The 24,580-nt window shown below is 40.7% G+C and overlaps 1 protein-coding gene across 2 annotated transcripts in view; it reads right to left on the bottom strand.

Annotated features, from left to right (window-relative positions):
- Positions 1-24,580, bottom strand: part of LOC144592904 (ATP-binding cassette sub-family C member 9-like) — a 139,507-nt gene that overhangs the window by 8,436 nt on the left and 106,491 nt on the right. Inside the window, exons 19-29 of one of the 2 annotated variants that reach the window (XM_078398152.1) lie at positions 23,855-23,960; positions 16,849-17,138; positions 16,580-16,694; positions 16,341-16,443; positions 15,573-15,761; positions 13,529-13,724; positions 12,126-12,239; positions 10,687-10,819; positions 7,978-8,193; positions 5,098-5,206; positions 4,904-4,982 (exon numbers count right to left, since the gene is read on the bottom strand). In XM_078398152.1, the coding sequence (XP_078254278.1) occupies positions 4,904-4,982; positions 5,098-5,206; positions 7,978-8,193; positions 10,687-10,819; positions 12,126-12,239; positions 13,529-13,724; positions 15,573-15,761; positions 16,341-16,443; positions 16,580-16,694; positions 16,849-17,138; positions 23,855-23,960 (1,650 nt within the window). Of the gene's footprint in view, positions 1-4,903; positions 4,983-5,097; positions 5,207-7,977; positions 8,208-10,686; positions 10,820-12,125; positions 12,240-13,528; positions 13,725-15,572; positions 15,762-16,340; positions 16,444-16,579; positions 16,695-16,848; positions 17,139-23,854; positions 23,961-24,580 lie in introns of those variants that run through there. The other variant, XM_078398153.1, reaches the window with a different exon arrangement.

The raw sequence follows: 24,580 nt of genomic DNA, 5'->3' as shown, positions 1-24,580 counted from the left end.
TTAAAAGGACACAAGGCCGTGGTTCCTGCCTCGCTGTACCACCGATATTTTAACGCTGTCCATGCGGGACACCCGGGTGCTGAAGCCACTGTCTCACGGGCGAAAAGCATGTTTCACTGGCCTGGCATGGCTGAATACATCACCGAGAATGTGGCATCCTGTGCAGTGTGTAACAGTTTGGCCCCTCACCAACAAAAGCAGCCACTTCTTCCACATCCAGTACCTGAGCTCCCGTGGTCTACAGTCGCAGCTGACATATTTGATTGGCAGGGCAAACAATACCTGGTGCTCGTGGATTCTTATTCAGGATGGTTCGACATTGATTTTCTCAGCACCCCCACTTCCAGCGGAGTGATTTCAAAGTTATCTCGCCACTTTTCAGTCCACGGATCCCCGGTCAAACTGCTAACTGACAACGGCAGTCAATTCACTAGCCAACAATTCAGGGAGTTCGCTGGACACTGGAATTTTCACCATATCACCAGCAGCCCCGAATATCCCCAGTCTAACGGGCTGGCTGAACGGGCTGTTAAAAGTGCGAAACAGCTCATGGAACGTTCGTACAGAGCAAAATCGGACATATTCCTGGATCTGCTTAACTTACGCAACATCTCCCGTGACCCCATCTTGGGTTCACCGGCTCAACGTTTATTGTCAAGGCAAACCCGTGCCACAGTGCCTGTAGCCAATCAAGCTTTAGTCCCACAAGTGTTTCCACCGGAGGAGGTTCAATCCAGGTTGCAACAGAAGCGTGACATTCAGAAACGATGGTTTGACAAGACAAGTAGGCCACTGCCACCACTGACCAAAGGGCAGGTAGTCCGCTTACAGACTGACAGAGGCCATGACCGTATCGGAGTCATTTCTGGAATTGCTTCAGAGCCACGCTCATATATCATTAGTGCCGATGGTGGTACCTACCGACGTAACAGGCGACACATCCTGCCTGTGAACGAGCCAGTTCCTCCTCAATATAATCCAGAGGGCACAAGTTCGCTTCCCTTTGCGCCTAATGGCACTCGCATGCTTTTGCCAGCACGGCAATCCATGCCTGTAACAGCTCCCTTGCCTGTTCCATCTTCGCCTCCATATTCATCGCCTGTTCCACGGTTTGCTGCTTCGTCTCCAGGGACATTGATTCAGTCTCCCTCGCCTGTGGAATCACCTGCTCTCTCCCGAGATAAGAGGAATGGAGATGGTCTCTATCGTACGCGTGCTGGTCGTGTTTGCAGGCCGGTTGTGAAGTATCCGGACTATGTTTAACTTTCCTCCAGTTTGTCACCGATTGTTATACATGCTCAGTTTATGTGTCTATATCGTTGTTGATTCTTTAAGAGGGAGGATGTAGATTAGTGTAATGATGTCACTCATGTTATGTGTCATGCTTTTGTAGTTACGCCCCTTTGGGCTTTGGAGTGACTGCTGTTTGCGTGACTCGAGTTAGTGTAAGTGCGACGTGCAGGCATAAGGTCATACCTGCCAAAGTAGTTAATAAAGACTAAGGTTTACTATCTAGGTGTACGGCTTCTGTTATTATACAGCAAACACCAACAGTGTGCTTGAGCCTAAACATTTCCCAAGGTGTGCCAATGTGCAATACATCCAATCCCAATGTGCAATGCTGCTGAATTCATAACATCCTGCAATTCTTACAATGTCATAATCCATTGTCTTGCCAAAGAGAATTTGGAAAGGAAAGCTGCCTGCTAGGGAGAGTGCAGCCTGACCTGCCTAAGTTTAAGGTTATCCCTCAATCTTAGGCATATCAGTTTTTCTTTCACTCCTTTGATCCACCCTTCACCCTCCTCCACCTTCTCTGCATCCTAAACTAATTTGTTTTTCTTTTCTTTTAATAATAATAATAATATATTTATTTTATATAGCGCCTTATCACATGCTCAAAGCGCTTTACAAATACAATTAACATAGAAACAAACAGACAAACTATCCTGACGGAAAAGCGGCGAATACTCAACGCCAGCGTCCTCTCACGTCAGGGTCCGGCAGCAGACATCAAAAAGCACAAGACACACAGATACAATTTTTTACACAAAACAGCCATCACAGTGATTGCTCCAGGCATACCCTCACTGTGATGGAAGGCAAAGTCTTATCTCCTCCTCGTTCTTTTAGTTTTGGTATAGAGTCCCAGACTTGAAATGTTAACTGTATCTTTTCACAGATCCTGCCTGACCTACTGGTCTTGCTAGCATGTTCTGTTGTCATCTATACTTGATTTCATAGTTGCATGTACCAATATTTATATCTCCAGAAGCTCTCTTGGTTCTGTTTGGCAGATGATCAAATTCTCATAATTCTCATGCCTTTACTTTATTCTCTCACTACTAACCTCCCCTACCCCTTCTGCTATTTCCACCTCCTCCACCATGATTCCTAAATTCAGCTTCATTTTCATGGTTAAGGCCTCGACTCTCTTCTCAATACGAGTTTGGAACATAGAACAGTACAGCACAAGAACAGGCTCTTCGGCCCAGAAAGTCTGTGCTAAACATGATGCCAAAATTAATGACTAATTTGCCTGCACATGATCCCTACGTTCCCTCCTGATTCATGTGCTCTTAAATGCCACCATCATATCTTCCGCTTCCACCACCATCCCTGGCAGTGCGTTCCAGGCACCCACCACCCTCTGTGTAAAAAAGAAACAAACACCCTGGCCATCTCCTTTAAATGTTGCCCCTTTCACCTTGAAGTTATGCCCTCTGGTCTTTGACATTTCCACCCTTGGAAAAAAAGGTTCTGTCAACCCTGTCTATGCCTCTTTTAATTTTATAAACTTCTATCAGGTCTCTTCTCAACCTCCCGGCATTCCAGCGTAAACAATCCAAGTTTGTCCAACCTCTCTTCGTAGCAAATACACTCTAACCCAGGCATCATTCTGGTAAACCTCTTTCACATTATTTCCAAAGTCTCCACATTATTCCTTGATGGGGCGACCAGAACTGCACACAATATTTCAAATGGTGCCTAAAATGCCTACAAGGCTTCTTCATTACTTCCTGACTCTTATACTCAATGCCCCGAAAATGAAGGCAAGCATACCATATCCCTTCTTTACCACTCTGCCCACTTGTGTTGCCACTTTCAGGGAGCTATGGATTTGGATCCCAAAATCCCTCTGTATGTCAATGCTGTTGAGGTTCTTGCTATTAATCACATATTTTCCCCTTACATTCAATCTCCAAAAGTGCAACACCTTGCACTTGTTTGGATTAAACTCCATTTGCCATTTCTCCTCCTATATCTATTGCTGATCTATATCCCACTGTATACTTTGACAGCCTTCGTCACAGTTCGCAATTCCAGCAATTTTGGTGTCATTTGCATACTTCTAACCCATCTTTATTTACTTCCAAGTAATTTATATACATCACAAGTAACAGGGATCCAACGCAGATCCCTGCGGAACTCTATTGGGCAGTCCTCCATCCTGAATATTATCCTTCCACCTGTACCCTCTGAAAATCTATCAGTGAGCCAGTTCCACATTCATGTTAACACAAGTCACTGTGAATCCCGTGCATCTTAATCTTTTGGATCAGCCTACCATGGGAGTTCAACAAATGCCATACAAAATGCATGTAGACAACATCTACCACTCTACCATCATCAACTTAACCCATTCTTTCCAAATGGGACTAATTCTTATCCCAAAACATCCTTTCCAATAGCTTCCCTACCACTGAGGTGCGGCTCACCAATCTATAATTCCTGGGCTTCTCTACTTTCCTTCTTAAATAAAGGAACAATGTTTGCTACTCCCCAGTCGTCTGGAACCTTGCTTGAGGCAAGGGAAGAATCAGAGATCCTTGTCAATATTTTTTTCTTGTTTCCAGTTCCTCCCCCCTACAATCAGTCTGAAGAAAAGTCCTGACCCAAAATATCACCTGTCTATTTTCTTCAGAGATGCTGCCTGACCTACTGAGTTACTACTTCATTTTGTGTCTATCTTTGGGACAGAATAGACATTGAGAGATTATTTGTCCTGGCTGTTTCAGAATAGTAAGCAATTTACGACTGAAATGCATAAGAATGTCTTTTCAGGGAATTGTGAATCTAATAAATGGGAGTGGAGGAGTGTCATGTGAAATCAAGAGTGAGACTGAAAGATTTTGTACATTAAAGAATCCAACAATATTGGCAAATGCTGGTAACATGGGTCTAAGTGATTGTAGGTGATCATGATCTTACTGAATGGCAGAGCTAGCTCAAGAGAATATATATCTTATGGTCTTATAATATAAATGAATGATTTACTTATGAATTAATTGATTACTTTATTCCAATTGTGATAACGTTTATATTGCTCAATAATTGATGATGGAATTTCTCTTCTTTTGTGGTTATAAAACTTAACAGTTAACTAGAACTTGTTATTAGATCTATACAGGAAAAAAACCTGTATATATAAATCACAAGTATTTTCATTTGAACAATTTATTAAGGAAATACTGACAATTGCTCAAGGGTCTCATTTCGTCAATGCAACAGATGTGCTGCCGCTGTGAAGCTTACATTCTTTCCATATGTACATGTCATGACAAATTCAAAGCTTCTGACACTGCTATTACCAATTTAACCAGAACTTCCTCCAGGACCTGTCAAGGGGAAACTATCTTGGTCATAAAAACTAAAAGTTTCATTGCACTAACAGGGTAGTTTAGAAATATTTTAGATTCCACATTGAAAAATGACAGATGCTCCTTTACAGGTGCTCAGGCTTTCAATTAAGAAGTCCAACAGCTGTAATCTATCCATTAATGGAAACGAGTCTGAAGACCTATGTGACTATCAATCTTAAAATTATTTTCGAGTATCAAAACTGATTATGTGCAGAATTTGGAAATATCTATCAAAAGTTTTTTATGAATCAACCACTTACCAAAGGTTTCAACTGTGCAATCTCCAAAGCATCCCACAATTCCTCATCACTATGTATCGAGTATGGATCCAAATTAAATCTAAACATAAATTAGAGTATATGATACAATTCAACAAGCTGGTCAAAACTTAAATATCGTCATTTATATTTCTTCATGCACGGTGATATCTCTGCATTTGCTATGCATGATTTACCTGATAGTACCGCTGAACAGAATAGGATCCTGGGGAATTATTGATATTGCTTTCCTTAAACGGTCCAGTGTCACAAAGGAAATATCTATTCCATCAATCTTTATACAGCCTGCAAAGATAATGACCTTCAAAATTAAATCCTCCATGAACAAGCAAAACCCAGATACACATTTTGTACACAAATCGTGAAAGTAGAAACAACAGGCCAAATTGTGATGGATGTGTCTGTTGGTTGCTTTGGGAGCTGCTGATGTTCTTTATCCTAGAAAAACTGGATATCCCTGGATAATTGGATATGTCTGCTCATCTGAGGCGTCACTTTGGCTCACGAACACAAGGTGTGGCTGGTCACTTGATCTGGTCCAGGTGAGCCAAAATTAGCTCAAATTTGCCCAAATATAAAATTCGGACTGTTCAGTTACTGCATATTTGGTCAGAATTCCCTGTAGCAACCAGTTATTCTGTCCTTTCAATTCAGAAATCTCAAATCAGGAAAGTACAGTCAGTATTGTTATCTTATTTCATCCATTTCAATGAATTTCAGGTCATGGATCGTAAGATATAGGAGCAGAATTAGGCCATTTGGTCTGCTCCACCATTCGATCATGGCTGATCCATTTTTCCCTCTCAACCCTATTTTCCTGCCTTCTCCCAGTAAACTTTGATGCCCTTCCTAATCAAGAACCTTTCAATCTCTGATTTAAAAATACCCAATGTCTTGTCCTCCACTGCCATCTGTAAAAATGAATTCCACAGAGTCACCACCCTCTGTCAAAAGAAATTCCTCCTCATCTCCATTCTAAAGATGTTTTTTTATTCTGAGGCTGTGCCCTCTGGTCCTAGGCTCTCCCATTACTGGAAACATCCTCTCCACATCCACTCTATTTAATCCTTTAATTATTTGGCCGGATTCAATGAAATCACCCCCCATCCTTCAAAAATGAGTAGACACAGCCATAAAATGCTCCTCATGCTAACCAGTTATCCCTGAGATCATTCCTCTAAATCTCCTCTGGACCCACTCTAAAGCCAGCACATCCTTCCTCAGATATGGGGCCCAACACTGCTCACAATATCCCAAATGTGGTTTGACCAGCACATTATAAAGCCTCAACATTTCTTTCATTGCTTTTATATTCTAGTCCTTTTGAAATAATATAATAATATATTCGTCCCACACCGGGGAAATTTACAGTGTTACAGCAGTAAAGTGGATAGCAAGAGATCATTCATTGCAAATAAAAGTAAAGACAAGGATAAATTGTCATCAGTTTACTGTGTATTCCTTAACTGTTACTGTTGACTCGTCTGCTGGGAGCAGTGCTGGTTGTGCAGTCTCACAGCAGCGGGAAGGAAGGAACTCCTATATCTCTCCTTCACACACTTGGGGTGAAGGAGTATGTCACTGAAGGAGCTACTCAGTGGAGTGACAGTGTCCTGCATGGGGTGGGAGTCGTTGTCCAGCAGCGATGTTAACTTTGCCATCATCCTCCTCTCTCCCACCACCTGCACTGAGTCGAGGGGGCAACCCAGGACAGAGCTGGCCTTCCTGACCAGCTTGTCAAGTCTCTTCCCCTCCGCCGCTGAGATGCTGCTGCTCCAGCGGACCACTCCATAGAAAATGGCTGATGCAACCACCGTGTTGTAGAAGGTCCTTAGGAGTGCCCCTTTCACTCCAAAAGACCTGAGTCTCCTTAGCAGATAAAGTCTGCTCTGGCCCTTTTTGTATAGCGCATTGGTGTTTTCAGTCCAGTCCAATTTATTATTGAGGTAAACACCCAGGTACTTATAAGAGTCCACCCTCTCGATGTCCATTCCCTGGATGTTCACTGGTGTCAGGGGGACCTGGTTGCGCCTGCAGAAATTTATTACCATCTCCCTGTTTTTTTCCGCATTGATCCGGAGGCAGTTCCGCTGGCACCAGTCCACAAACTCCTTGATCAGTTCTCTGTATACCCTGTAATCGTCACCTGTGATGAGGCCGACAATGGCAGAGTCGTCAGAGAACTTCTGTAGATAGGAGTTTGCAGAGCTGTGCCTGAAGTCCGCAGTGTACAGGGTGAACAAGAATGGAGCTGGCACTGTTCCCTGCGGAACCCCTGTGCTGCAGACCACCATGTCCGAGACATAGTCCTTTGTCCTCACATACAAAATGAATACTAACATTGCATTTGCCTTCCATACTACCGCTCAACCTGGAAATGAACCTTATGAGAATCCTGCACTAGCACTCCCATGTCCCTTTGCACCTCCAATTTCTGAATCCTTCCCCAATTAGAAAGTGATCTATGCCTTCATTCCTTCTACCAAAAGTGCATGACCATACACTTGACACTTCTTTGCCCATTCTCCTAACCTGTCCAAGTCATTCTGCAGACTCCCTGCATTCTAAGGGGAGAATGTGATATTTCATTCATATTTCATCTTTTTTCCCCTTATTGCTTTTTATATCTGTCTTCTGTTGGTTATTAAAAGCTTCCCAATCCTCAAGCTTCCTGCTAATCTTTGCCATATTATATGCCTTCTCTTTTACTTCTCTGCTGTCTTTGACTTCCTTTGTCAGCCACAGTCACCTCATTCTCCCCTTAGTATGCTTCTTTTATCTTTTGTGGTTCTCTACTTCCCATATAAAATCCCATTCCCATTGAATTAACACAATACAAATAGTGTTTATACCTAATTTCATGATTCGTATTATATTCAATTTGTGTTATGGAAACACACATCATTGCAGAACTATGATATGTAATAATTTATGTTATGACTCAATCAGATATCTTATTCAAAAATCTAGAGTTTAATATACTACTAAGTTAAGCAGATTTATGGTTAACACATAGGCTTTCAATTTTCAATATTTTTACTCAAGAAATAACAAACCTTCAAAGTTATCAATAATTCTCAGAAGGGCTAATGTCAAAGTTGATTTCCCACTTCCAGTTCGCCCACATATTCCAACTCTTGTTCCAGGGTTAATTTTAACTGTCAGTTTGTGCAGGACAGGATCAAGCTTCTTATCATATCGTACACTGACCTCATTAAACTCTATTTCTCCAGAGTGTGGCCAGTTGGTGAGATTTGAGTCCAAAGGAAAATCTACAAAATAAATTCTGATGAGTAATCAAACATTGCATGTCATAATTAATTACTATTTTTCCAAAAATATTGAACACAAATATTTGAATTACATTTTTAAGCATAATTGTAAATCTGTCAACGCCTGTATTGTAATGTTAAATTTGAATAAGAAATGAGAATTAAATATTGTAAATGAATTACTTTACATTCAGTTCTGTATTGTTTATCTATTTGTAAAACAGACACCCTCTACACCTTTTAAAATATGTACGCAGTAATTGTCTTGATAGCCAAAAATTAGGAATGCTCAAGGGACCTAAATTAGACGAGCATAGATGTCTCCAAAAGTTGTAGGACTGAAACAGATCACAAAGATAAGAATACGATGTAGTTTGAAAACGTGAGAATTTTAACACTGAGATATTGCATAACCAGATGATACACTAGATAATTAAATGTGGCTGTGAATGAAAGGATCGTGATGGGTCAGATCAAGAGATGAGTTTTGAATGACATCAGTTTTAGAATGAAGAAGATGTGTTGGGAGGAAATGGAATTGTGAAGTTGACAGCTAACAAAGGCATCAATCAAGGCTTCAGCAACATACTGAACAGTGGTGAGAGATGCCACATGGGGGATTTGGACAACTTTGGTAATGACATGGCATTTAATTCAAAATTCAGCTTGGGTCAATGATACCAATATCATGTTTGCAGATTGAAGAATGGAGTCACTGACAAGAGTTTAAAATTTGTGAAGGGAACCAAAAGTGATGGCCTTGTTCTTCCTAATATTTTAGTTGGATGAAACTTCTATTCATCCAATATCAGGTGTTAGATGGTCAGAGAATTTCAGGCCAGCAAAAGATCATAAAGGTTGATGGCAAAGTAAAGCAAAGTGTCATCAGGGTTCTTGTATTGGAACTGATGCCGTATTCAAATCACGTGGCTGATGGGACGAATTGTAGAAGTTAAATGAGGACCAAAGATAAATCGAGTATTTCCTAAAATCCCAGCTTTGGACATTCAGCTTCCATAACCCTATGCACTGAAATTCTCTCCAAAACTATCCCTGTTACTGTCTCTCTCCTCTTTTAAACTGCTCCTTGAAATCTTTCTTTGACCAAGTCTCAGGCCAGCAACTCTACTTTTTCTTTATGGATATTAATAATAATAATAAATTCCTTTATTTGTCCCACAGTGGGGAAATTTGCAGTGTTACAGCAGCAAAGTGGATAGCAAGAGACATTCATTATAAATAAAAATAAAGATAAGGATAATTGTCATCATTTACTGTGTTTTTTTAAAAACTGTTACTGTTAACTGGTATGTTGACTGATCTGCTGGGAGTAGCGCTTCAAACTTTGTTTGAAGTTACTATTTTGTATAAGATGCAGATTGTGTTGTTAAAAGCATTTTAGAAATCATGCAAATTGTTTTGGAATAAAAATCAAATTGAAATAAATGAAGAAAAAAAAAATTCTGCACTTGATTGCTACTCTGTTGGCAATCGCTGAAGGTAAACTAACTATAGAAATGCATTAGATACAAAATGCTGGAGTAACTGAGCGGGGCAGGCAACATCTCTGGAGAGAAGGAATGGGTAACGTTTTGGGTCGAGACCCTTCTTTGGCCTGATGTCAGGGGAGTGGGCAGTACAGAGATAAAATGTAGTCGGAGACAGTAAGACTGGTCAGAGAACTGGGAATGGAGAGGGGATGGAAAGAGAGGGAAAGCAAGGGCTACTTGAAGTAGGAGAAGTCAACGTTCATATCGCTGGGGTGTAAGCTACTCAAGCGAAATATGAGGTGCTGTTCCTCCAATTTGCACTGGACCTCACTCTGACATTGTAGGCCCAGGACCAAAAGGTCAGTATGGGAATGGGAGGGGGAGTTAAAATGATGAGCAATCGGGAGATCAAGTAGGTTTAGGCGGACTGAGCGGAGGTGTTCAACGAAACGATCGCCAAGCCAAGTGCAGATGCTGGTTTACATCGAAGAGAGACCAAAATGTTGGAGTAACTCAGTGGAACAGGCTGTATTTCTGGATAGAAGGAATGGGTGATCCGAAACGTCATCCGTTCCTTCTATCCAGAGATGCTGCCTGTTCCGCTGAGTTACTCCAGCATTTTTTGTCTATCTTCTATGCATTTATCGTAAATACTTGTGGTTGGATAATCCACAATGAGTCATTAAATTTCCATTTATCCAAACATATGGGGAGTCTAAAATATGTTTAAAAAAAGATAATTCCACACACGTTTGGTGTCAGCCTGAATTCTAGAAATCAAACTGAAGCAATAGTACAATTATTTTTGACTACAGTAAGTTTTGTTTCATACTGTGAAGAACCTTCAATTCTATATAAGGCTGTGATATCCTGTAATATCACAGAGTATGACTTGAACAGCATACCTAAATATCTGTTTAAAAGAATTCAGGTCAAGATTCAACAATAAATGAACAGGATTAACTAGAATAGACATTAATGAATTAAATAGCAAAGTTTAAACCTATGCTAAATTGTGATTCTTCAGACTCCTGTTCAGATGGAAGGGTGGTGTAGTGATTCACTCTTTCTATTGCGTTCATATGCATTTCCATATCAGCAAATTCCCGGACACACCAATTCAAGTAAGTAGACATCTGAGAATAAATGAGCATCACATAAATAAAGGAAGAAACAAATTAAAACAATTCAATTTATTCTTGTTCATCTCTTGTGATCTTCCTTTTCAAGTAGTAATACTAGATTATTACTAGGTGATACTAGATCTTATTCCTTTGCAAATGGTGTTACAATCTTAACTTCATTTGCAAGATAGCAGACTATAGTCTCATTAACCTTTGTTCTTTTTATGATAATCATGACAATGATTATGTATCAACAACAGGTCAGCTTATTTAAAAAAAATTACAGGATTAAACCCACATTAAAAACAGAACATACTGGAAACACTCAGTAGATGAGACTGCATTTGTGGAAAAATAAAAGAAAAAGTTTAAATTTAAAATCAAAGATGTGGGAAAATGAGAACACAAACTAGTTTTATGTTGCTGAAAGGGTTGTAGAAGGTTAAATAGATTAAAGGGGAAGTCCTATCAATGGAGCAGAAACAACAGAGATGGAAGATTTGGAACAGCTGAATAGAGCCACAGCAAAATGTAGGGTGAAATGAAATATAGTCAGGCTTTGTAATAGGCATTGGTCACTAAATCACTTCATGAGACGGAGACAGAGAAATTCAGAAAGGGAGGGCTGATTTGGAGATGTGAAAGTTAACATGGGGTGGAAATTAGTGGCAAAACTGATGAAATGTTCAAGTCCTACGCAAGTTCAGGAAGAAGCACCAATATAGGATAGAATGTCAAGGTGGGATCCTGGGTAGGACTGAACAAGGACTATTCCATAATACCACAAAGTGACAGGCGTAGTTTGGTTTCACCTATTTCCACCACCCTGCTTCCTGTAAGGATTCCATTCCTTTCCCCCAGCTCTATCATATCTGCTCTGACGATGAAACCGATCACACAGTTGTCTTGGAGTTGTCTTCCTTTTCCCTAAACTAAGGTTTCTATAAAAGAGCTGACGGGTTTCTTAAACATGTCTCATTTATTACTTGCACATCTGGGGGGGGGGGTTCTCATCCCCTCTCCTCCCAACCACAGCAAGGATAAGGTTCTCCTTTATCATTTCATTTGACCTGCCTCTACATGAAATGGATCATTCTTTGCAATGTTCACCACTTTCAAAGAAATTACACTGCCTGACACTTGATGTTGTTGGCTCATATTTGAATTTGAATGGTGCGAGTTTCTTAAAAATTAAATGTCTTTGTAGCATAACCATCAAAAATAAACTGAGAATCATACATAGATTTTATGCAATACCAGTTACACTAATATCAAAAATAGACTTTTTAGAAATTTTCATTTGACTGTTCTTGGGTACCTTTAAAGCATATACAATAGCAAGGCCCACGAGGCCAGCTGGTAAGTAACCTAGTGTCGCTGTCAATAATGTGCAGACTGCTGAAGCAAAAACAACAGTTGCTCCAATTGCGTCCTGAAAAATAGAATTGATGTTAAAATTAGGATGAAAAAATCTTCAGTAGAGGTGACCTCCCCACTATCATTGTGGATGGTGCACTCACTCTTCTCATCTGTATCCCATATTTCTTCTATCGTTCCCCAATCCCCCAGATGGAGCAAGGATAGAGTTCCCTTGGTCCTCACCTATCATCCCACCAACCTCTGCTTCAAACACATTCTCCGACATTTCCGCCGCCTTCAATGTGATCCAACCACCAGTCACATCTCTCCTCAACTCCTTGATTTGCTTGTCCTTTCCCACCCAACATGCTCCCTCCCAGCACTTTCCTTGCAACTGCTGGAGTGTAACACCTCCACTTTCACTTCCATCCTGAGACCCCAGCAGCCTTTCATGGTGAGACAGACCTCTTCCATCCTTGCCTATTGAATTTAATGCTCCTGATGTAGCCTCCTCTACATTGGCGAGGCCAAGCGTAAATTAGACAACTTTTTGCCCAACATTTCTGTTCAGTCCAGAAAGACCTGCTGGATCCCCTGGTTGCTAACCATTTTAACTCTCATTCCCATCCCTAAACTGATCTTTCTGTCCTTGGCCTCCTCTATTGCCAGTGGGTAGCTTACAAACCAATGGTATGAACATTTAATTTTCCAATAACAAGTAATACCCAGCCCTACCTCTCTTTCCTCTGCCCTGCCCCCACTCTCCCTCTGCATTCTTATTTCCCATCCGCAAGTACTATCTTTCCCTTTTATCCACCCTTTTCCTCTCCTCCTTGTCCCATTCCATCCACATCCCTCCTTTCACTTTTACATGTCACACTTCCTCCCTTCCTTATCTCACTCTTTTATCTCAATTTAGCCTTTTGCCTTTGTTATTTATTCCATCCATCTGCCAACCACCCCCTCTCATCTTGATCTTACTTGCCAGGCCTTGTCTCATTCCTACTTCTCTTTTACAGCTTTCTTCCCCCCTACTCCATGGTCTGTTCACTCCCTCGATAGATGCTATCTGACCAGCTGAGTTCCTACAACTGTTTGTTATTTTTGCACCAGATTCCAGCATCTAGTTTCTTGTGTCTGTATTGAAATTAGAATCTCATTTATATATTCATCCAAATTCAGTTAACAAGAATCTTAATTATTATTAACAAATCAAACATTTGGCAGCCAAAGGTTAAACGTTCAGATAGTCTTCTAATATTATGTTCTCTACAACACAAAAGAACCTTTTCTCACAAGTACTATAAATAAAATAAACATCATCAAAAATCATTTAAATATTTGGTTCATTTATAAACTAACCAGTCGTATAGCCAGCCACCTGTTCACCGTGTTCAGATATAAAAAAGCAACGGTATTACAATCAATCTTGTCAAGAATTTGTTGAAGAAACTTGTCTTTAAGTTTATACGCCCTGATGGTTGTCAGACCCCCGAGTGTCTCCGAAAAATGTGCAAACACGGGTGATTTGGTGATGCTGTCCAATCTCTGAAGTTCCCTGTAATGAACAAGAGCACAACATCCTTTTTATAACAACTTCTGCCTTGACATCGTACATTTAATAGAGCTGAAATCATCTGCAATAACCATCTTATCAGAAGACAACGATGGCTATGTCTTCTGATTTCAATTGAATGTCATATTCAATTAATATGAAGACCATTAATTCTCTTGTAATATGAAAGTGCTACTTTAACAACATTCCTTCCTTTTCCTCAGTGTCAAGCCCCAATGGCATTAAATATCCATGCGGAAAAGAACGGGATATCAAAAATATTGAAGATAAATTATTCAAAATCAAAAGCAATGCTGCATTCCGTCAGAATACTTTCTATAGCTCATCTGTAGAGGTAGAAATTCGTGAGAACCCTGGTGAAGGTGCCGAATCATCTTGGACGTCTAAGTAATTACTTTGTAAGAAAATAACTGCTGATGCTGGTGCAAATTGAAGGTATTTATTCACAAAATGCTGGAGTAACTCAGCAGGTCAGGCAGCATCTCAGGAGAGAAGGAATGGGCGACATTTCGGGTCGAGACCCTTCTTCAGAAACGTCGCCCATTCCTTCTCTCCTGAGATGTTGCCTAACCTGCTGAGTTACTCCAGCATTTTGTGAATAAGTAATTACTTTGATGCGTTTTCTTAATTAGTATAACGGTGTGCAGGGACCAGGTTAGGTCGCTGATGATTTAGATGCCTAGGAACTTGAAGCTGTTAATGATTTCTATAGCAGCTCTGCCAATGAGGACACTCTCCTTACATCTTGTCAACAACTACCAATCCTTTCACCTGGCTGATGTGAAGGGCTAGGTCACCACGACACAAGGTTCCTAATCTCTTGCCTGTATGCCGTTTCATCATTGTTGTTGATCTGGCCAACAACCTTTCAGTACAAGGCTGCACAGCTTACCAACATTCATTGATTCGCTGAAAGGTGAAGTTGAATGTTAGGATTATATCTAAGGTGAATCATCACTTTCAGTAATAGGAAGGTAGAAAATTAGAACAAACCAAAATGAAGAATTAAAAGAGTGCATTTACATTGTAGGAGGAGCTGCAAACTTTTACTGATTTAATTACAAAATGTTAGCAAAAGTATTTCTATTTTAAGTTGTGGCAGCATTGAACTCTGTCCTGATTTGGTTACTTCTACTGTTATTCCAGTGCAGAGGAATGCAATCGGAATACTCACATTTCATAAAATCAAGTCCTAATAAGGACAGACAACATAATGTCTATATAATTCATTCCTTCTGGTGTTATCTGCTTGTTTCTGCAGAATGTCAGTCTAGCATTGACAGATGAAGCACCACATCTGTGTCTTCACTTCAAAAAGTATTAAAAACTCCCTGCAGGTTAGGATTATTATATTCCTGATTTTATTTTACAACTGAAGCTACGTAAATAGTCCAGCACTATTTATGGAAAAATCCTGTAATTCCTAGGGGTGACTAAAACCTGCATTCTAAGTTCATAGTTGAGAGCTACAGAATTAAAGGAACATTTGTTATATATAATGGATTAATAGTATAAATGTCAGAATAGTTTTCTGATAGATATTATGGGCTAACTTCAATTCATATTATTTATCTCAAAATATCATGGCCAATTATTTAGCAATCCAGAATATGGCTAATTTCAATTTACTACTGTAAACTGCGATTAGAAACAAAGCATCAAACAAAAATGAGCCCTATTATTCCTACAAGCTTCTAAATTACAAACACCGGATTTTAGATCATTCAGAACATGAATAAATGCAGCTTGCACATCCAATAAATTAGATAATATAACTAAACACAAATATTGTCAATCATGTAAACTGTGAGACAATTCAAAGAAAATTACCTGGCGGAAACTCTAAAAAACATTTGAAGAAAATAATAGAGAACAAGTAATGGAATAACTGGAATAAGAAAAAAAGGAGTCACAACAATATTGATCACAATGGCACTCAAGCACCACATAACATGTGTCATGAATCTTTCCAGGTTTATGGGAATCTGATCATCTATGGTCTTGAAATCAGATGAAAATCTGGAAATAAACAAAGTTTCAATAAACTGTTGTACAAACGTGTGTGTTCAATAAAGCAAAATGTAACCTTAAATACTGATTCTACCTCGTTGATGTGTTTATGGCAGTTATTTTTACAAAAGAACTACAATACTTTACCAACTTCCACTGGAAAGAATACATTTTTTAATGTGGTTAATTTCGCATTTATGCCAGTGAAGGCAGGCACTAAAACAATAAGCAGTCAAATACACAATCTGTTAACATCATTGCATTTATCTTTAAAAGTCAGCAATTTCACTCACAGCACACACTATTTTGAAGTGAAACTATGGTATTGAAATATAAGTGAACAACCAGATTATTAACCTCCTTGTTACCAGCAATTATTCTTTGCAGATATATGTCGCTTGCAGATATATATATCTAAAGCTCTGACACATTCTACATTTCTGACTAACTATTCATACAAAACTTGGTCTCGCTTTTCACCATAATTACAGCTTCCAAATACTCCACTCCGTCGTGTTCACAGTAATATTTTAAAAAATGATTATCTGGAAGTGAGCTATGTAATTATTGTGTTTTAAAGATTCATACCTGTTTAAAATTCTTCCAACAGGTGTTGTTTCAAAGAATCTTAATGGAAGGGTTGTAACATTGAGCAGCATGTTTGCGAAGAGATGTCTTGAGGCACGGATACCTTCACAATGGCAAAATAATATGAATGTCCGAACATTAAGTAAAAACTATTCTAAAAGACAGCATGCATACTTATTTAATTAGATAAAAGTTAATGGTTGTGTTAGATCCAACTGTCAGAGCTCGAAAATACAAACCTGAAGTGACATGTGTATAGGAACTGAAAAAGGCACACAACATTCCTCCACATGCCAGTCCAAGGTATCCATAGAGGTAATGATTGAAAACATCATCTTCCACATTATTTTCATCCTAAGAATATGTTAAGTAGGTTAAGTAAAAATAATGATTGCATGTTCACAAATAGATTAAAAAATATTAACTCACGCATTACATAATATTTCCTCTACAATTGGGTTATCAGAATATTTTAGGGGAAAGAGCAAGAAAATGTTTAAGTACAGACCTGAGTGTCAGTTTCTGAGTGGTTTCTGAATGAAGATGACCACTCTGCCAGCCAGAAATCAACAGCTACCAGAAAGATTTGCTTTGATGCCACTGTAAGAATTAATAAAAATGAAAAGAAAAGACCAATGGATCGGGCATAAAGCCAATAGATTTTTATGGATATAGAACCTTCTTCTTTTTCCTCTTCTTGCATCAGTTTTCCTTTTAAATTATCATCAGGCTTTTGTTCCATTTTTGAAAGTTTAGCCACCATTTGAACTTTTGCTTCTTTTTTACCATTATGGTCATCTGTTAAAACACAATTTGACACCCTTAAAAATCTAAATCAAACATGCATAAATACAAATTGGAAAAATAAGCAATTTTTTTCTTTCAATATATTCTGAAATTTATTCTGAAACCCACCACATCACCACATTTCCCACAGAGAGTTATGTGGTTTTCATTTATTGTCTCCCAACAGAAATATTATTACCCCAGCTTTGACTTTTCCAATTTCCTCTTCACCTTTAATAAACTCCCTAAACTTTCACCACATTCTTCAGCATGTCCTTGATCACCTATCACTTCAGTGGAGTTTCATTGGCTCCTCAAACCTTGGCGCATTGGGTAGATGTTCATCTAGTCACTTATGGATAAAGCTGATTGACCCCTTTACAGGAACCACCGGATTTTCATTTCTATTGGAAATGACAATCAAGTTGCATAGTGTTTTAAGTATCATTATTCCAGGGATATTCCCAATCCCATCATGACAGGAATTTAAAAAGGGAGTATTTGTAATGCTAGCCATAACAACTCTATGTTCCACTAATGTCCAATAGGAATCAAATTCTGCCATCTGGTATATATGCAACTTCAATATGTTGGGTCTTAAATGTTTCCTCAGTCCACGGGCTACCAGGGATGGGCAACAAATGCTTGTCTTGACATCAATGTCCATATCCTCTAAATGAATAAATAAAAAGGTGATCTGAAGCTTTACATCCGAGTAACAAACAAAATAAATAAGTTGTCAACTCCAATATTCGCCACTGCAAGTTTCTCGAAATTTGCTAGCTTCTACTTCTACATTCTCCTTCTGTAATATACCGATGTGTGAATCCTTTCCTTACTCTGATGTTTTCTGATTTCCTTCTTAATAGACCTACTCTAATTACACCATTGCATCTTCTTCCAGCAAGGAAATCAACCTCAAAATGCAAACATTTGCCAGTTGGCTTTAATGTAGGTAACACGTAGTATGTGCTGCCCATTCATAGTCATAAGTCAGGTGCACAGCTAGCTGTAACAGCATCTTTCATTGGCTGCATGTCTTTAGTAGGTGCCAGATATCAGACATTTAAGTTATTGCTTAAAGGGTAGTTGTACCAAAGATCCTGAGAAGAAAGAGATAGTTCACAAAAGTCAAGGGGCTCTAGGAAACATCAAGGGGGTAGCAAGATTTTATGATGCTGCTTCCAAGGGATTGTTGGAGACAAAAAAAAAGACAAAGTGCTGGAGAAACTCAGCAGATCAGGCAGCATCTCTGGAGTACATGGAAAGGTGTCTTTTCGGGTCAGGTCCCTTCTTCAGACTGATTGTGATGATTAGTTTGATGAAGAGTCCCGACCAGTTCATCTCCATTAACAACTGTAAATCCCCCACCGCTCCCCTCCCCCAAGGTGTCCCCCAAGGCTCAGTCCTTGGCCCCCTCCTCTTCATCCTCTACCTGTTCCCCCTTGGTCAATTAATCCGCCGTCATGGTCTCAACTTCCACTGCTTCGCCGATGATATCCAGCTCCTCATCTCCACCAAGTCAATCTCCACCACCACACACTCTACACTGATAAGCTGCATCACTGAAATAAAATCTTGGCTTCAATCAAATTTCCTCAAACTCAACTGCAACAAATCTGAAATCATCATCATTGGTCCAAAAACGCTCACCAAATCCACCCAAAACTTCATCCTCAATATTGACGGTCTCCCAGTATCCACCTCCCCTCACATCCGGAATCTTGGAATCATCTTTGATCAAACCCTCTCCTTCGACAAACACATCAAACACATCACAAAGACAGCCTTCTTCCACCTTGCCCGTCTCCGTCCATCCCTCTCCTCCACAGCTGCAGAAACCCTCATCCACGCCTTCATCACCTCCCGTCTGGACTACTGCAACAGCCTCCTCTATGGCGCACCCTCAAAAATCATCAGTAAACTTCAATACATTCAAAACTCCGCTGCCCGTCTACTCACCCACACCCCGATCCGTGACCATATCACCCCCGTCCTTTACAAACTCCACTGGCTCCCCATCCCGCAGAGAATCCAGTACAAAATCCTCCTCATGACCTACAAAGCCCTCCATAACCTGGCCCCATCCTACCTGACTGACCTCCTCCACAGGCACACTCCCACCTGCACCCTCCACTCTGCTGCTGCCAATCTCCTATCCCCCCCCATCCGGACCAAACTCAGATCCTGGGGGGACAGGGCTTTCTCCATCGCTGCTCCCACCCTATGGAACTCACTACCCCAAACCGTCAGAGACTCCTCCTCACTCACCACATTCAAAACATCACTGAAGTCTCATCTGTTCAGTACTGCCTTCAACCACTGAAGGTCACCTCACCTTCTGTCTCCTTTCTCTGTTCGTTTACTTATTTATCTATTTATTCACTTCCCTATGTTCTTTAAATCCCTGTAAAGCGTCTTTGAGTGTATGAAAAGCGCTATATAAATGTAATGCATTATTATTATTATTATTATTATTAAAATGTCACCTATCCAGGTATTCCAGAGATGCTGCCTGACCTGTTGCGTTACTCCAGCACTGGTGGGGGTTTTTTTGTAAACCAGCATCTGCAGCTCCTTGTATTTTGATATTAATATTCCTAGATCACAGGTTAAAGTTCATCTCATCCCCACTGCATTGAGATCAGTATAGCAAGGAATGGTGGGAATGTACTCGAATTTCCCAAGATCATAGCACTACCAAACCACTATCCAGTTTCTGCAGAGATGCTGCCTAACCCGCTGAGTTACTCCAGCAGTGAAAGAAAACAGTCCTAAGTTTGGCTTATGGGGCCAAGCAAAATGCAGGAACAAAATAGATGAGAATTGAATTGTCACAAGGACAGGCAAGCAGTTGTTTCAGTCAACATGACAACCAAATTCTATATTTCCCCATAATGCCAGATTAATCAAGGGTACAGAGCATTTATGGAACATAGTAGGATGCAAATCATAAGCTGTAATCCATGTTGTAAGCAACAGCATACAGAATGAACTTTGAGGTCTCACACTCAAAACTTTAAGGTCCTAGATGATGGTGGGGGTAAAATGCTAAAAAACAAGATCTCAAAATGCAGTAACCTCTACATTATTCCTAGTGCCATGCACTAGTGAGAGAAGATAATATGTGTTAATTTGTGGTGAGAAGGGCGGCTTTAAGATTGCTTAGATAGTGGGTATCTGTTCAAGTTGGACCACTCTGTCCATCTTGGCCACAAATATGATCGATGAGGCTCCTTTTTTAAAGCCTTTTGTCACAGATCGCACAATTGCTATGGAAGCTTGAAAGTCCAGTCTTGATTCTGAGACTTTGCAATAAAATGCAGTCACAATTGCTCATTAAAAGGCAAAGATATGCCAGATTCCACATTATTGCTAGCTTATTGGCTATCTAGAACCGACAAGACTGGCGTAGCTCAATGGTGCTGCATTGTTGTCAAATTTCAGAGCAGCAGAAGGACACAAAGAGTCTTTAAGAAACACTCAGCATTTTTCCAGCTCCCAAGTTGTCACTAGGGAAAGCATTTCGTAAAAGTGGCTCATGATATTTTCTGTCAACCATCATATAGAATTGTTGAATATAGATTTATGTTACAAATAATGAGTTTATTACAGCTGGGAATGAAAAGCCAATCAGATAGTAATTGAGAACCACTGAAGGGATTGAAGGACCATTGGCGATGCACTTGGTAAGCAGAAGCAGAATTTGAATAAATAGAACATAGACAATAAAAAGTGCAGCACAAGATCAGACCCTTCGGTCCACAATATTAGTACCGAACATGATGCCAAGACCATCTCATATCCACCTACACATAATCCATATTCTTCCATTCCCTGTATATCTATATGACTATCCAAAAGTTTCTTAATGCTGCTATTGTATCTGCTGCAACTTTCACCCATAGCAGTGTGTTCCAGGCACTCATGTGGAGTGGAAAAAAAGTTGGTCCACACATCTCCTTTAAACTTTGCCCCTCTAATCTTGATTTGATTTTTCCATCTTGAGAAAAAGATTCTGCCTATCTATGCACCTCTCTACCCACCTATGCCTCTAATAATTCTATACAGTTTTATCAGGTCTCCCCACAACCTCTGGCGTTCCAGAGAAAACAATCCAAGACTGCCCAACCTTTCCCTGTAGCTAAAACCTCCTAATCCAGTTATCATTCTGCTAAACCTCTGCACCCTTTCTAAATTCTCCACGTTCTTCCTGTAATGTGGTGACCAGAACTGTATGCGATATTCTAATTGTGGTCCAACCAAAGTCCTATAAAGTTGCATAATGACTTTGTGACTCTTATACCCAATGCCCTGAACAATAAAAGCAAGCACGGTGGCGCAGCGGTAGAGTTGCTGCCTTAAACGAATGCAGCGCCGGAGACTCAGGTTCGATCCTGACTACGGGCGCCGTCTGCCGGAGTTTGTACGTTCTCCCCGTGACCTGCGTGGGTTTTCTCCGAGATCTTCGGTTTCCTCCCACACTCCAAAGACGTACAGGTATGTAGGTTAATTGGCTGGGCAAATGTAATAATTCTCCCTAGTGTGTGTAGGATAGTGTTAATGTGCGGGGATCGCTGGGCGGTGCGGACCCGGTGGGCCGAAGGACCTGTTTCCGCGCTGTATCTCTAAATCTAAAAAAATAATCTAAAGCATACCATATACCTTCTTAACCACTCTTTTATCAACTTGTGTTGCCACTTTCGGGGAGCTATGAACTTAGATACTCTAAATTTTGGCAACTTGACTTACTAATAGTTGATACCTCTCCTATATTCTTAGTGCCCAGCTGATGGAGAGTCAATGGAACTTAGAACAAAGAACTGTAGATGCTGGTTTATACCAAAGATAGACACAAAGTGCTGGAGTAACTCAGCGGGTCAGACAGCATCTCTGGAGAAAAAGGATGGGTTTCTCTAGAGATGCTGCCTAACCCGCTGAGTTACTCCAGCACTTTGTGTCAATCAAAGGAAACTAATGGTTTCCAAGCTCCTGCTGCTTGTCTGGTCCCTCCATTCTCACTCTCTCAAGGAATATTGGCATCCCTGCTTTTGACTTGCCTCTCCAACGTTGTTGGACCACAACTGCAGTCCTGCTGCCATGAAATACAAGTCATATGGAGTTTATTTACTGTCCTGACTCCCAAATATTGTAGTATAAACACAAGTTGTAAGTTTTGTTTTCAAACTTGCCAAACCTTGTCATTTAGGCAGCAGGCTTCCCATATTGTGGACAGTTTAGAAAATAAGGAGCGCTCCATTATGTAGACAAAGAATAGTTGGTAAAAGACAAGGATCGCTGATCTTAATGACTGTCGCACTTACCTCTGTAGTCATGAAGACCTTTGAAAGACGTGCTGGCCCAGCTGAAAAACATCACGAACCACCTGCTGGACCCCCTGCAGTTTGAATACAGGGCCAATAGATCGGATCACACAGTCAACCTAGGCCTGCACTTCATCCACCAGCACCTAGACCACTAGGGGACCTATGCCAGGATTCTGTTTGTGGACTTTAGCTCTGCTTTTAACACATTTGTGCCAGAGCTACTACACTACAAACTCTCCCAGCTGACTGTGCCTGAACCCCTCTGTCAGTGGATCATCAACTTCCTGACGGACAGGAAGCAGCGTGTGAGGCTGGGAAAGCACATCTCGGACCCGCAGACCCCCAGCATAGGAGCTCCGCAAGGCTGCGTACTCTCCCCTCTCCTTTACTCTCTCTGCACCAACGACTGCACCTCTACAGACTCCTCTGTCAAGCTCCTCAAGTTTGCGGATGACACTACCCTGATTGGACTGATCCAGGATGGGGAGGAATCTGCCTACAGATGGGAAGTAACACAGCTGGAGTCCTGGTGCCATCGCAACAACCTGGAGCTCAATGCTCTCAAGACAGTGGAACTAATTGTAGACTTTCGAAGAGATTCCACTCCTCTCTCCCCACTCACCATCAACAACACCATAGTCACATCTGTGGAGTCATTTAAGTTCCTCGGAACTATCATCTCCAGGGACCTTAAATGGGGGGCCACCATCGACTCCACAGTCAAAAAGCCCCAACAGAGGATGTACTTCCCGCGGCAACTGAAGAAACACAATCTGCCACAGGCAATGATGGTCCAATTCTATACTGCTATCATTGAGTCCATCCTCACCTTCTCCATCATGGTCTGGTTTGGCTCAGCCACCAAGCACGACATCCTGAGGCTGCAACGGATCGTTCGCACAGCTGAGAAGGTTGTTGGCTGCAACCTTCCTCCCATTGACGAACTGTACACTGCAAGGGCCAGGAAGCGAGCGGGCAAGATCATCTCTGTCCCCTCTCACCCTGGTCACAAACTCTTTGAAGCACTCCCCTCTGGAAGGTGACTCCGGACTGTCAAAGCAGCCACAGCCAGACATAAAAACAGCTTTTTCCCACGAGTGATAGTTCGACTCAATAACCAAAGTCTGTAGTCTCTTTTTTGCTCTGGTTTATTTTCACCCACATGTTTAGACCGTAATGGTGTATCCTTATTGTTTTGATGTGTTATGCTTTATTCTTAATTGTTAACTGTATGTTTGTGTTGTCATTTGTGCACGGAGCACCGAGGCACATTCCTTGTATATGCATACTTGGCCAATAAACTTATTCAAAATGTGCAGTGAACTTTACAAGAAAGGCATTTCTTAAAATGGACTCACACTCCAGATTTTACAGTAATGTATTTTATGTAATAATACGAACCTTTTGATGTCATATTTTTCCAAAATGTTATCAAATCTGGTCTCCTGGTAGATATCTCCTGGTAGGTACCTTGGATTTCAATCTTCCCATCCAGCATAGCAATTACCTAAAAATGAGTAGTCACAATTCAGAAGATTACAAATTTGATAATATCCAACTTGCAATGGGAGCAAGAGCGGAGCACCGAGGAGACACACATGAGAGCTTTATCTATGATTGAAGAGGGGAACCCGCGTTGCCTAAAAAATGAGGACATCTCAGATATCCTGGCATGGATCACCTCATCTTGGGCGCAGATGCGGCGTAGATGGAAGAATTGGGAGTAGGGGTAAGTATTAATCTGCAATTTGAGAGGGAGAAGGATAAATCAGGAATGTCAGTGTTACAGTTGAACGAAGGGGTCGATGAAGGCATAAGAGAGGAGCTGGCCAAGGTCGAATGGAAAAGGATGCTAGCAGGAATGACAGTGGAACACCAATGACAGGAATTTCTGGGCATAATCCGGAAGATGCAGGATCATTTCATTTCAAAGAGGAAGAAAGATTCTAAGGGGAGTAAGAGGCAACCGTGGCTGACAAGGGCAGTTAGAGATGGAATAAAACTAAAAGAAAAGATGTATAACATAGCAAAGAGTGGCGGGAAGCCAGAGGATTGGGCAACTTTCAAAGGATAACTGAAGGTAGCAAAAAGGGCAATACGGGCTGAGAAAATGAAGTACGAAGGGAA

The sequence above is a fragment of the Rhinoraja longicauda genome, chromosome 4 (assembly GCF_053455715.1).
Source record: "Rhinoraja longicauda isolate Sanriku21f chromosome 4, sRhiLon1.1, whole genome shotgun sequence".
NCBI lineage: Eukaryota > Metazoa > Chordata > Chondrichthyes > Rajiformes > Arhynchobatidae > Rhinoraja > Rhinoraja longicauda.
The sequence above is the reverse complement of the archived record's forward strand: the minus strand, read 5'-3'. Positions and strand labels throughout refer to the sequence as shown.